At 40.7% G+C, this 13,098-nt stretch overlaps 1 protein-coding gene across 4 annotated transcripts in view; it reads right to left on the bottom strand.

Moving 5' to 3' along the window:
* Positions 1-13,098, bottom strand: part of rnf111 (ring finger protein 111) — a 48,374-nt gene that overhangs the window by 3,252 nt on the left and 32,024 nt on the right. For 2 of the 4 annotated variants that reach the window (XM_084405691.1, XM_084405689.1), the window contains exons 5-12: positions 12,713-12,922; positions 12,266-12,612; positions 9,925-10,177; positions 8,539-8,905; positions 7,683-7,808; positions 4,667-4,784; positions 4,168-4,248; positions 47-142 (exon numbers count right to left, since the gene is read on the bottom strand). In XM_084405691.1, the coding sequence (XP_084261817.1) occupies positions 47-142; positions 4,168-4,248; positions 4,667-4,784; positions 7,683-7,808; positions 8,539-8,905; positions 9,925-10,177; positions 12,266-12,612; positions 12,713-12,922 (1,598 nt within the window). The remainder of the gene's footprint in view (positions 1-46; positions 143-4,167; positions 4,249-4,666; positions 4,785-7,682; positions 7,809-8,538; positions 8,906-9,924; positions 10,178-12,265; positions 12,613-12,712; positions 12,923-13,098) is intronic. The other 2 variants (XM_084405692.1, XM_084405690.1) reach the window with 1 other exon arrangement.

The following is a 13,098-nucleotide window of genomic DNA, read 5'->3' on the forward strand; positions in this document are numbered from 1 at the left end:
TTTTGACCACCTCACATAAAACACTAATGTTTGTAAGTGTTCTCACCTTTTTGTATTTGTGTGGGTAGGTGCACCTCTCTATGGTTCCCTGAGAGGCCCCTCGGTTCACAGTCCCCAGTCGCTCTTCTAAATGCAGCAGATCCTGTTAAAACACACTACTGGTTACATTACTGATTTTAAACGGATCACATCATGAGGAATTCTTCATCACGGTGAGGTTAAACATCAGAACATCTACATTTATGCATTCAGCAGATGCTTTAATCCAAAGCGACTTACAAGAGAGCAAAAGCAATTTGTCAAAGAGCCAAAAATATAATATACAAAGCCAAGTTTATTTAGGAAGCAAGCTAGAGAAGAGAAGAAACAGAGAAGAAAGGTTTTTGTAAGTGTGTTGTAAGTAAGTGTACGCAAGTGCATTGGTTTAAGGGTGTGTGATGGTTAACTGGTTAAGAACTAACAATAACCAATTCCCACTAATGCGAAAGTCTGTGAACCTCGTGTGTGTAGCAGCTGATGGTCTACATTTCTAACTTAAAGGATTAGTTCACCCAAAAATGAAAATTATGTCATTAATGACTCACCCTCATGTCGTTCCAAGCCCGTAAGCCCGTAAGACTTTTCACGTAGTATAACTGCGCAGCGCATCTGTTGTACGTCACACGTAGGCTCACTATTGGCCGACGCTGGACATGAGGGTGAGTCATTAATGTGGGTGAACTAACCCTTTAAGAATCCCACTTTTAGAAGGGAGATTATTAGGGGCCAAGCACCGAAGGTGTGGAGGCACCTATTGTAATCGTTAGTGTTCTTTTTCTTCTTCTTTTTCTTCCGACTGGGAGTCTATGGCAGCCCATAGAACCGATTGCGGGAAAGTTGTAATGGTTTGACATTCTGATAGAGGACAGTCCCAACATTAAATACACCAATTTTGGTGTGTCTAAAGCCCCTTTCACACAGAGATTCCGGAAAATACACGGATAAAGTGACCCGGTATTTGACCCGGGTTCATTTGATTTTGGTTCATTCACACTGCCAGTGATTTTCCGGAATCAGAGAGCGCGTTCACACACAACCCGTGTATGTCCCGGAAAGACACATGACATCGATGTGACTTGTAATGTCTCAGCAGCGTCTTCAGTTTGCTTATGAGCTGCGATTTCTCTCTCGAGAAACCACGCTTGCATTTATTTCTCTGATTCGATCATAAAATTGCGCATTTCGTACCGTTTCACAGCTGGCGAACGATCCCGGCTTCAGCGTCATCACTACGACACGGCATTATTACGGCTTTTGTTCACACAGCGCGCGTCCCGGGACTGAACACGGCAATGTTACTAGGTCCCCAACCCGGCATCGATCCCGGCATTAAACCCGGGTCGTGTTTGCGTTCACACAGAAGGCGTTCCGGCAATTTGCCGGCAATTTCCCGGGTTCAATGCGCTGTGTGAAAGGGGCTTTAGTCATTCCTTCTAGTGTCACCACCTGTCCAAAGTTTCACTAATATTTTGCTAATAACTTTTGAATCAACAATCAACAAAATTCTTTTTTCCTCTGATTCCTGAGCTCATCACGATTCGATTTCACCCTCTGACGTAATTTTCCGTCATAAAAATATGGCCGCCATTTAGAATTTTCCAAAAAAGCTACTTTTTCGAACTCGTCCTAGATGGTTTGTCCGATTTGCACGAAAATGAAACCAGGTCATCTTCAGGCAGGGGTGACAAAAAGATATGGAATTCAAATTGATTCGTCAAACAGTTTTCGATACACGCACGAACAAATTTTATGTAGCGCTTGCAAAAACAGTCGTAAGGCTGTATCTCCGCAATGGTTTATCGTAGTCAGACCAAACTTGGTACTTGTACTCACAAGCATGACCTGAGGCTACATGCTGCGTTTCAGTGCAGCGCCACCTACTGGTCCGGAGATATGAAAAATGGCTATTTTTGGTTATAACTTTTAAACAAATTGTCCAAAAGTCATAAAATTGGTCTTGTTAGATTTAGGGCGACATGCCGAGTCGACTCATATCCAATTTTACCATATCGGCCATTTTGGCTGTTGGCCATTTTGAATTTTGTGCTAAAATGCTGTATTTTAAGAACGCATGAACGGATTAGAGATGCACCGATTGATCATGTTAACATGATTAACATCGCGCAACATCAGCATCACACGTGCACACGGAACACACATGTAGGAAACCTCGTGAATTACGTCCGTTCAGACCGCAAGCGCGTATTTTTTTTCGCCGTGCATGTTAATCAATGAGTGCATTCACAACGGGAGCAGGAGCAGCGCGAGCAGTGAAGCGCGTGTTTCGGCACCGAGTCTATTTGCTGCACTGCTCACGCTCAATTAAAGGGAAAGCACACTTTTGATGGACAAAAAGGCCTAAATAGGGTTTCACAAAAAAAGTGCCCAAAATGCACAGAATTTGTGTGTTTTAACAAGAACTGGAGTAGGCTATGTCAGAAAAGAAAACGAAGACTAATATTTATAGAAAATGTACCCATTTAAACTTGTTTTATTATTCAGTTTGTACAAGTGATTGCAATAGGCATGTGTGTGTGTGCTTTGAGAAATATCTTTATACTGCATTTTATTTTTAATTTATATATTATTTTATTGCCATTCCCTGTTTTCATACAGACGTTTAGTTTGCTAAATACATATATACATTTTTTTATTGGATATTGAATGTGAAAAGGAAATGGTTCTTCCATAACACTGCACTTCAGATGTGTGTGAATTACCCACACCTGGAGTAATTTATATAGTTCTATTTTATAGCGTTTATCTGTTCAAAAAAATATGTACTATGCAAATTGTAAAATGTTCTATTACAGAAAAGATATAAAATAAATACTTGTGTGTGCTGTAAAGTGGTTAGAAAAAATGAAATCGGAATCGGCTAAAATCGGTATCGGCAGGTCAAACTCAATGAAAAATCGGCCCAGAAAATTGTAATCGGTGCATCTCTAGAACGGATTGTTACAAAACTTGGTATGGGTCATCAGCACGATGCTCTGAAGGAGCGTGAAAAGTTTCGAACCAGCGCCACCTAGTGGTCAAAAGGTCACAAAATTTCCAAAAAGGCTAATAACTTTTGACTAAATCTGCCTATTGAAATGCCACTGGTCTTAAAAGATTCCTTGGGTCAAGTTTTCCTTATTTGGCCGAACTTCCTGTCCGCCATCTTGATTTTCATTCAAAACCTACTTTTTCGAACTCCTCCTAGACCGTTTGTCCGATTTTCACCAAAATCGAATCGTATCATCTCCAGACAGTGCCGACTAAAAGTTATGGATTTCGTGTCGATAGACGAAACCGTTTTCGTATACCGCAGCAGCAAAGTTGAGGCATGATGCCAAAAGGACTATTCAGGCTTTATCTCTGCAATGCCTTGACATATTGACACCAAACTTTGTATGTGTCATTGTCACTTCACTCTGACCACATCACATCCGTTTTGTAACTGCGCCACCTATTGTGATAATAGGTCGAAAGTGATAATCAATTAAATCATATTTTTAATTACTGTTTATATGATTTTTCAGCCATTTCGCCTAAAATCCTCTTTAAATGTCTTTAATTGCTCATTGTTGCAGTTGGTCTGACTCTTTCACCCATGTCTTGTCGTCTTATTCTGCTTGGCCCCGATAATTGCTGCTTGCAGCTATATTTTTAAATTTAATCTTCATTTTCAACAGTTGATGAGGAGTGGATTGTGCTGTGAATATATCAAAATGTAATGCAGACTGGGCAAAGAGGTTGTTATTGAAGGATGGGGGAGGGAGTTCAAAATAATTCAAACTCTCAGCCTATGAGTGAGCGGAACCAAAAAAAACGCTCAAATCTTTTTACACAGAAAGGGGGCGGGGCGTTTCTTAAAGACACACACACTTCTGAAGACCAGTGAGAATGGGGAAAAAGGTAATTAAAAACTAAAAGATTAATGAATTATGAAATTAGTCATGATAACATACACAGTGGTATAGGACTTTAGGGGGAAAAGAATATATCATTTATTTTTATTTTTTATACCACATACACATACCAAATACTTTATTTTCCTTATGCATTCTTCAAGGAATGTGTTTTGTTCTAGAAAGGAAGAAACTTTAGATCACCAATGATTTTGGTCCATGTTCCAGATCTTACCTCATATGTGCGGCCAAAAGTCATTCTGGAGGAGATGTAGCGAATATGTGGATATGTCACTTCAGGCATTGAGCCAGTGTGCTGAAGGAAACAAAAACATGAAATTAGTGATGGCACCTAATGGGAAAACAGACAGAAAGGACACTAAATATTTTAGTAAAAAACACCTGCAATTTTGGCACTGATATTTATGAAAGGCATAAGAAATTTTTCACACATCTGTGCGTGCATGTCACTCCATATGATTCAAAAGTAATTTTAGTCTTTCAAATAAATCAAATTCAAATTTCACACTTGAAATGTCCAATGAGCTTCCATTATAACTTGTGATGCATAATTCATGCACCCGTACACATCCCCCTGTAATAACAGATGCTGCGGATACACGGCTTGGGGCTGCCGCCATTAATCTGTGCCATACCTGAGAGCAAATCAGGGCTTTTTTATTCATGCTAATGTACGCATACATTTCAGTTGATGGAGGGGAGAAAGGACTCACCATCAGCTGGATGGGGAAATGGTGCAGTCTGGGTGGAGGGTGATAGTGAGGCAGATGCGGGTGCAGGTGTCCTGAAGGGTAGGGAGCTACAGTAACACCAGCTTCAATGCCCAGCTCCCTAAAACAGCAAGAAGACCGACAACCGGCATGCTAAATCAGTGAACAATATATTGTTTGAAACCAACATCATGACTAACAGATCATGGTTAGGGCTGCACGATATTGGAAAAAACTAACATTGAGATATTTTGTTTTTCGGCAATATATATATTGCGATATGAAAACAAATGTCACCAGATGACTTGAATAGCTCTATTTGGAAATAATTAATCTTACTAGAATGATTATGGTGATTTTGTAGGGGAGTGAATCTGCATAGAAATTAATCAACATTACAAGCATAGATAAATACAATAGAACAAAGATACAAATGAAATGAACAGGGCTTTGTTTTTCAGGTAAGTGTAACAGAAATGTAATAATTAAGTGTAAAATTAGACTGCATAGTCTTCAATTTATAAAGTAAATGTAATTAATCTTTGTTAAAGCTATAAAAGTGATATTTTCTTTGTCTATTGTTGTTTGATTAATATTAATAACAGACAGCAGCAGCAGGAATATTGGGCTGCTGTCACTTTACTACCGAATAAACGTATCCAATATAGTTACGCATCCGTTTTCTTTCTCAACTGTTTATGTTCACATAGGCCATAAACGGCTGCGTTTACAAGAATACTCGCCGACATGGGCATTTTGACATAATTATTCATGTATGTGTCTGTTCAAGCACAAATAGACGCAGAGAGCAGAATTTGGTGTTCACGTGCTGCCTGTGTGGCTCTGTGTGCTATCATAGAAAACAGCATGCAACTTCTGAAATGAGATCTCTTTCAAGTCTTCTTGCACTAAAATGGTTTAAAATCGCTTGAATGTTTAAAATGACAGGACCTAAAACACTAGCCTGGTAATACCAGACTCTGCTACTTCACTTTGCTTCGTAGACAGAGTCTGGAATAGCATAATAGAGAAGTGTTTTCTCTCTCGCGGGGGGCGCTTGTCTGAAGTTTAAAATCATTGGTTACCCGTAAGCCAATCACATAACGTTTGGTTATGGCGTGTGTTATGCGCATGCTCAGCCGCATCTAACTTCCACTGTAAATGCATGTATGATGCAAAAACTAAACCATTGAGCGAAATACCGGAGTGAACATGGCTGTGAACGACTTTTGCAGATTATGTGAAGTAAATCTACGCATCCACGGTACAATCAGCGTCTACGTCACGGCTCTACCCTCTGTTCGTTGATTGGCCCGGCTGTTTTCAGGCCGGTGGAAAACTGAAAGATAGGCTGCTATCTCAGACTGACTACAGGAGCGAAATGAAATTAGCGGAAGTAGGAAGTCTGACGTAGTCAGGCTACTAAAACACGTGATTGAACAAATGATTAACTTTCGCTCTATGATGGTTAAACTTTGTAATTAATCTAAGAATCATGTGTGTTTCGAACCGTGGTGCTTGGTCCATACGGATCAACTACGATCCCAATACTTGACATTGTACATCCTCTGATGTGACTATCGCGGATGCACACATCGCGATATCGCTGCTAAAACGATATAGGCAAGTTTATTTATATAGCACATTTCATACACAATGGCAATTCAAAGTGCTTTACATAGAAGAAATTAAAATAATAAAAAGAAATAAGAATAATTAAAACAGTCTAGAAAATTAAAATACAGTACAGTACAAACAGTCGGACGAACAGTGGCACAGTGCTCAATCAGTAAATGCACAGCTAAACAGATGTGTTTTGAGTCTGGATTTGAAAGTGACTACTGTAGGAGCACGTCTGATCTCTTCTGGAAGCTGGTTCCAGCTGCGGCTGGCATAATAGCTAAAAGTGGACTCGCCATGCTTAGAGTGAACCCTTGGTATTTCTAGCTGATGTGATCCTAATGATCTGAGGGATCTGTTGGGATTATATTCAGTGAGCATATCTGCAATGTATTGAGGTCCTAGGCCATTGAATGATTTATATACCAGTAATAATACTTTAAAATCAATCCTAAATCTAACTGGGAGCCAGTGTAAAGACCTGAGGACTGGTGTGATATGTTCATATTTCCTGGTTCTGCACAGAATCCTGGCAGCAGCGTTCTGTATGAGCTGCAACTGTTTTATGGTCTTTTTGGAAAGGCCAGTGAGGAGTCCATTACAATAATCCACCCTGCTGGTGATGAAAGCATGCACAAGTTTCTCTAAGTCTTGTCTGGAAACAAAGCATCTAATTCTTGCAATATTTTTCAGATGATAGTATGCTGATTTAGTTATTGCTTTGACATGACTACTGAAACTAAGGTCTGACTTTAGTGTCAGACCAAGATTCCTGACTTGATGTTTAGTTGTTTGACCCCTAGAGTGAAGGTATGCGTTCACCTTGAGAACTTCATCTTTGTTTCCAAACGCAATGACTTCAGTTTTGTCTTTGTTTAACTGCAGAAAGTTTTGGCACATCCAACTGTTCACTTCATCAATGCATTGGCACAGGGAGTCAATGGGGCTGTAATCGTTAGACGATAGGACTAAGTAGATCTGTGTGTCGTCTGCATAGCTGTGGTAAGCAATTTGGTTCTTTCTCATTATTTGGCTCATTGAGAGCATATACAGGTTGAACAGGAGTGGCGCAAGAATTGAGCCTTGAGGGACTCCGCATGTCATGGATGTCCACTCAGACTTATGGTCTCCTACACTCACATAATAACCTCTCCCATCAAAGTATGACCTGAACCATTTTAGGACTATCCCAGAAAGCCCCACCCAGTTTTCCAGCCTGTCAAGAAGTATGACATAGGCCTATCGTGCAGCCCTAATCATGATATTACAGAGATGTTCAGTTTTAACCATAAATCCTGATTTTGTAAGCATAAACCGGAAACTCCTGAGGGAACCAATGGCTCCAAACCATCTGAAACATTAATTCAGAGAAACGTTCTACTTTTTTAATATACTCTACCATGTGGTCCTCTGGTCAGCCTGCCGAGGGTGCGATGACATAGTTTGTGGGACGTGAATGTGATGCCCGTGACCGTAGTTAGGATGCATTCTATGGGGATGTGGCGGGGGTCTCTCATGTGCTCGCCTTAAGGAAGGAGGGAAACAATTTGTTACATAAAAAGACAAAGCAGGAAACAATTTGCAAGGCATTAGCAAATCACCTTATTTAAAGTTGTAGATTATTTTAGTTACACAAAGCTTTGAGATTAGAGGTGGGTGGTATGACAAAACAAAAACAAAACATCAACTGTAATGGTAAACTGCCGTTCAAAAGTTCGGGGTCAGTAAGACTTTTTTTCTAAAGAAATTAATACTTTTATTCAGTAAGGACACAATCAATTGATAAAAAGTGACAGTAAAGTTTTCTATTTCAAATAAACACTGTTCTCTTTTAACTTTCTATTCATCCAAGAACCCTGAAAAAAAAGCATCACTGTATTAAAGCATCCACAAAAATATTAAGCAGCACACCCGTTTTCAACATTAATACTAGGAAATGTTTCTTGAGCACCAAATCAGCATATTAGAATGATTTCTGAAGGATCATGTGACACTAAACACTAACTTGCTGGAAATTCATCTTTACCATCACGGGAATAAATTGCATTTTAAAATGTAATAAAATAGGTATATATAGGTGTATTTTTGATCAAACAAAATGTAGCTTTGGTGTGCAGAAGAGATTTTCTAAATCTTGCTGAACTCAAACTTTTGAACCATAGTATAGCATTACAAAACAGCATCATAATGAAACACTTGAGTTAAAAACAAAAGTAAAACAAATATCATAAAACAGGAATCACACAGCGACTCACGTCGGGTGCTGCATCATTCTGCGTCTCTGAACCTCCATCCTCTGCAGTATGTCGTGCTGGTGGAGCCTCTGGACAGGGTTTGGGCCCAGAACGGGCAGGTGCTGCAGTGCCTGGTGCTCAGGAGGAAGATGCTGAGACAGAGGGGCACTGGAGCCTGGTAGATGGTGGGCAGGCAGGGAGGGTGGAGGAGCAGGGGGCACCGAGTGGCCCGGCCCGTGAGAAGGCAGGGGGGTGTGGAAGGGGAGGACGGGGTGTGGGATGACATAATCACCCTGTGGAGGCGGCTGTTGAGGGGGAGGGGCATTGCCATGGGAGTGAGGACAAGAGGAGGAGGACTGGTGGTGCAGGGGGCGTGGCAGAGGGCCATCTGGTAGAGAAAAAGCATTAACGTTAGTATAAATGGCAGAACGTAATCTCCTTTTCCTGTTCTTTTCTTCCTGGATGATACAAATCTGGCATAAATGTCTGTTAAAAAATGCATCAAAAACAATGAACTGTGTTGATGATAACTATTAAGAGGATGGAAGTTTCATGGGAACTTCACGATGGCCTGGATATGACCCGTGTAAGTGTGATTACCCTGGAGCGAACGAGTTGTACTGTTTGCTAAGGATTTGACAGACAGAAGGGAATGAGGGAGAAAGTAAAGAAAAACAAAGAAAAATAATGACCGCGAGATACAGGAGATAAATATAGAGGGAGAACAGGAGAGTGTGCAAACAGGTGCTCCAGTGAGCTGTGAGTGGCAATTACTCCACTAAATTCAGGCCCACCAGGGAGCCCTGCCACGCTCATTTATATTCCACACAACGCTATTGTGAGCAGAATCGGCAATTAAGTGGGACTGCTGGGCACAATACCTGCAGCACTTAACACATTAAACATCAGGTGTTTCATCTAATTACCATAAAGCACAGGCGCCAGCATCGCAGAATCTTCACATTCACACTCACACACAACAGAACACACCAGCATCGTTTCACATCGATTTTTAGTTTATTGCCTTCTATTTAGAACATCCAATAAATTTGGGGTGCAACGGTTTGAATTTCTCCAGGTCAAGGATGTATCATTGTCCTGCCGTCTCCTATTGATTCGGTAAATACTTTGGTACATTGGTATTAGGGATGTAAAGATTAGATTATTTGCAGTCAATAGAATAAAAATTTGAACACTGTGATCAACCATTATTTATTTGAATGCTGTAATTTGTATGTATTAAGTAAAACTTTTAAATGCATTAAGCTATATGGTTCACCAAAATGCAGCACACTGTTAAATTACATATACATTTTACTGTCTACCGGAACCATTTCACCCCTAAATCAGCACTGGATCATTAATATTGGATTGATATGATTCAAATATTACAGTAAAAGTACGTACAGGGGGGGTGCATGTAGTGCCTGCAGGAAGAGAGCTGAGGAGGTTGGGGCTGAGGCTGGGCCACTATGGCTGAGCTGAACGAGTCGGCCACAGTCTGCTGGCTGGGTCCAGGTGCAGCCTGGGAAACGAAAGCAGGTGGCCGGGAGGCGGAGCCTGGACAGCAGGGGTCGAAGGCAGATGTGCCGTGGAACCCTGTGCTGCCGGATCCACTGCTACGCACTGCACTGCTACTGAGATCCACCGGCAGAGTCTGCTGAGACAGACAGGGAAGACAGTAACCAGCAGTTAATTCAGTGACAACTGTGATACATTAGAACAAAAACACCTGTCCCATAAGCGTAAGGCTGATAAACTGAATCGGACAGAAAATATAAATGTGTTGCTTTGGGTTTGCTAGGGTGATTGCTAGAGCGTACAGAACTGATTCTAAAAGAAACTAATAGTAGATGCAAAAACAAGCAAAGTCAAGAGATGAATTTCACATCTGAACATGTGGCCAACCTGCTACAGACTTGACTTTGCATATTTTATTACAGAATTTAAATATTTTTTTTTTTACAAAATATTTTTATTTTACTATATATATTATGTCATTTAAGTTTCAGGGGCATTGTTTTATCTCCATATGAAATCCTGATGCGCTGCCAACTGCTTGTGCCAGACTGAAGGAAATATTGATCGTTTTCAGCTATTTTAGCTGTTCTGATGAAATGTTGATAAAAATGGCACAAGATGACAATAAATGATAGCTGACAAATCCTGAAATGGTTAAGAGTTCAGCATTTGCTTCTTTATTTACATAAACTGTCTGACAACACTACAATTGACAATTTAATTCTTAAATGTGCTATAAGTGAGATTTTAATAGGGTTGCACTCCATATTACCTGGGAAATAACACGCGTCATATATGGGTTGCAAGAATGTGACTGTTAGTTGAAAAGGATTATTAAAGTTATGCACAACATTTAGCTTCATAAGGAGTTGTCAGTTTATTCTGCTTGTCACAACTTTGACAACACTGAAATTATGTGCTACTGCTCTTCTGCTCCACCTCTGATTACAACAACGGTACCGAAATATCTTTGAAGGACAGGGTTGTGGAAAAAGTTAAGAAGCTCCAGAATGACTAACATCTCTTACAACACCTTTAAAGTATGCAAAGTTAAGTCTGCAGCAGACATGTACATGCTCAGATCACATGAGATTTGTCTCGCTTATCATTTTTGTGGCTGATTTGTATTCTCTCATTCACCTACCTAAAGTTTAATATGTAGGGTTAAGGGGTTTGTTGAAGAACTAGCAATCTTAATAGCAAGTACCACTAAATATGAGCTGCATATCTCAAAATAATATCTTCCACATACTTCAAAAAATACACAAATCAGGTCCATATCTTAAAAATGTCACTAGCCAAAGAAATTACATGGATAAAAACCAAAACAGTATTAAATTCCTCTTGAAATGAGGGCATTCACCCCAAACCTAATCCTTTACACACTTTGATGTATAAAACATGCCTGACATCACCTCGCTTCGCTAGCGCCCCCAGTCTGCGCATATCTGATGACTCGCTAACGGCGATTACTGCTCAGTGCCCCCATCAAAGGCCACAGTCTTTCGCTGAATGCATTCAGCATAGAACCTCTTTTCATGCTAAACATTATGATAGCCAAGCATGCATTGAGACAGCATTACAGCATAAGTAACAACAACAAAAATTCATACACAACTTTTCTTTTCTTTTTTTGACACTCAAAAACGTACTCAAACATACTCATGCACACACAACACTCCTCTACGCTGGTAAATAATAGAATTCAGCAGCCAAGACAATTAGTTCAGTGTGAATTATTCAACAAGACTGAGAGGATGGCCTCAAACAAACTCCCCTGTGGAAAAGCTCAGCTTTAGAAGAATACCTTTTTCATAAAGGTGCATTTGCCTTTTCATCGTCAAAACATGAAGGGTGATTTAGTAGTTCATGAAGGAAGAATCTTAAATAATTCCAAACAAAAACATATGCTGTTAAATGAAAGCCATGTGTAAAATGAAAAACAGATGGGTTTTGTCAACAATACGGACATTATGCTTTGCAGTGTCATCGTGTTATTTTGATTATTCCCCCCTCAATTTATGAAGCAACAAAATTTTCCCCCTAAATTTATGAAGCAAAAAGAGTTTAATTCATGCACGCACACAATTAACATTGAAGCCAAGGAAATAAGAACTAGAATTTATGGGTTTCGGTATCAACTGCTACAGAAGCTTATAATATCCTCGCTTTCTCCTATATTGACATACAAGGTTCTCAAGAAGCTGACATGCAGGTATGAAGGTACCTGGTCGTGGTACTGGTTGCTGCTGCTCACCCCTCCACAGGGTGCAGGCATGGCAGTGGGCCTTTCCAGAGGGCAGCTGGACTCTGGGAAGGCTAAGGAAGAAGGGACCGGGTTGGCATGGTGGTGATGGTGGAAGTGGTGCGGGTGACTGTGGGAGTGCTGGGTGCCAGATTGCGGGGGGCCGGATTGCTGCGTCGCCCCACCCTGCAGGCACCCTGAGTGGGTGTGCCCCAGGGAGAGGTGCCCTGAAGATGGCCCGCTGCAAGGGGAGTGCTGGGGGCAACAAGAGGGCAACCTAGGCATCGCCACACCTCCGTTCTCACCCGACAAGCTTCTTCTGCTGTCATCTGATTGAGGCAAAAGAACACATGAATTAAAAATCAACACAAACATGCCAGTAACCAATGTCACTGTCAACTATTAGATATCAGCGTCTTGATAGTTTACCTTCGTTGGCAGTGGTGTTGGTGGTGCTGGGTCCTGGCACTCCACCGTGGCTCTGAGCAGCCAGTGTGCTATCAGGGGCGGCCGCTGAGCAGCTACTGGAGGGACCAGGACCCTCCTGTGGCGATTGTGAGGTACAGGCATTATGGGAAGAAGAAGAACTGACCAGCTGTGGGTGTGTGCTGTTAGAAGTGGTTGGCACGACTGAGAGATCTGAAGATGGAACAGCATAAAGAAAGACAAACAAACACATTTTTTATTTATCGGTATTGATCAGTAATAGATATTTAATTGTTCATGTTTATTTGCCATATTTTTACTTTCAGATTACGGTCGTAGTCATTAAACAAATCACTTAAAGTTAATTTTTAATCAATTATGATTTAAAA

This window comes from Rutilus rutilus (genome assembly GCF_951802725.1).
Source record: "Rutilus rutilus genome assembly, chromosome: 3".
NCBI lineage: Eukaryota > Metazoa > Chordata > Actinopteri > Cypriniformes > Leuciscidae > Rutilus > Rutilus rutilus.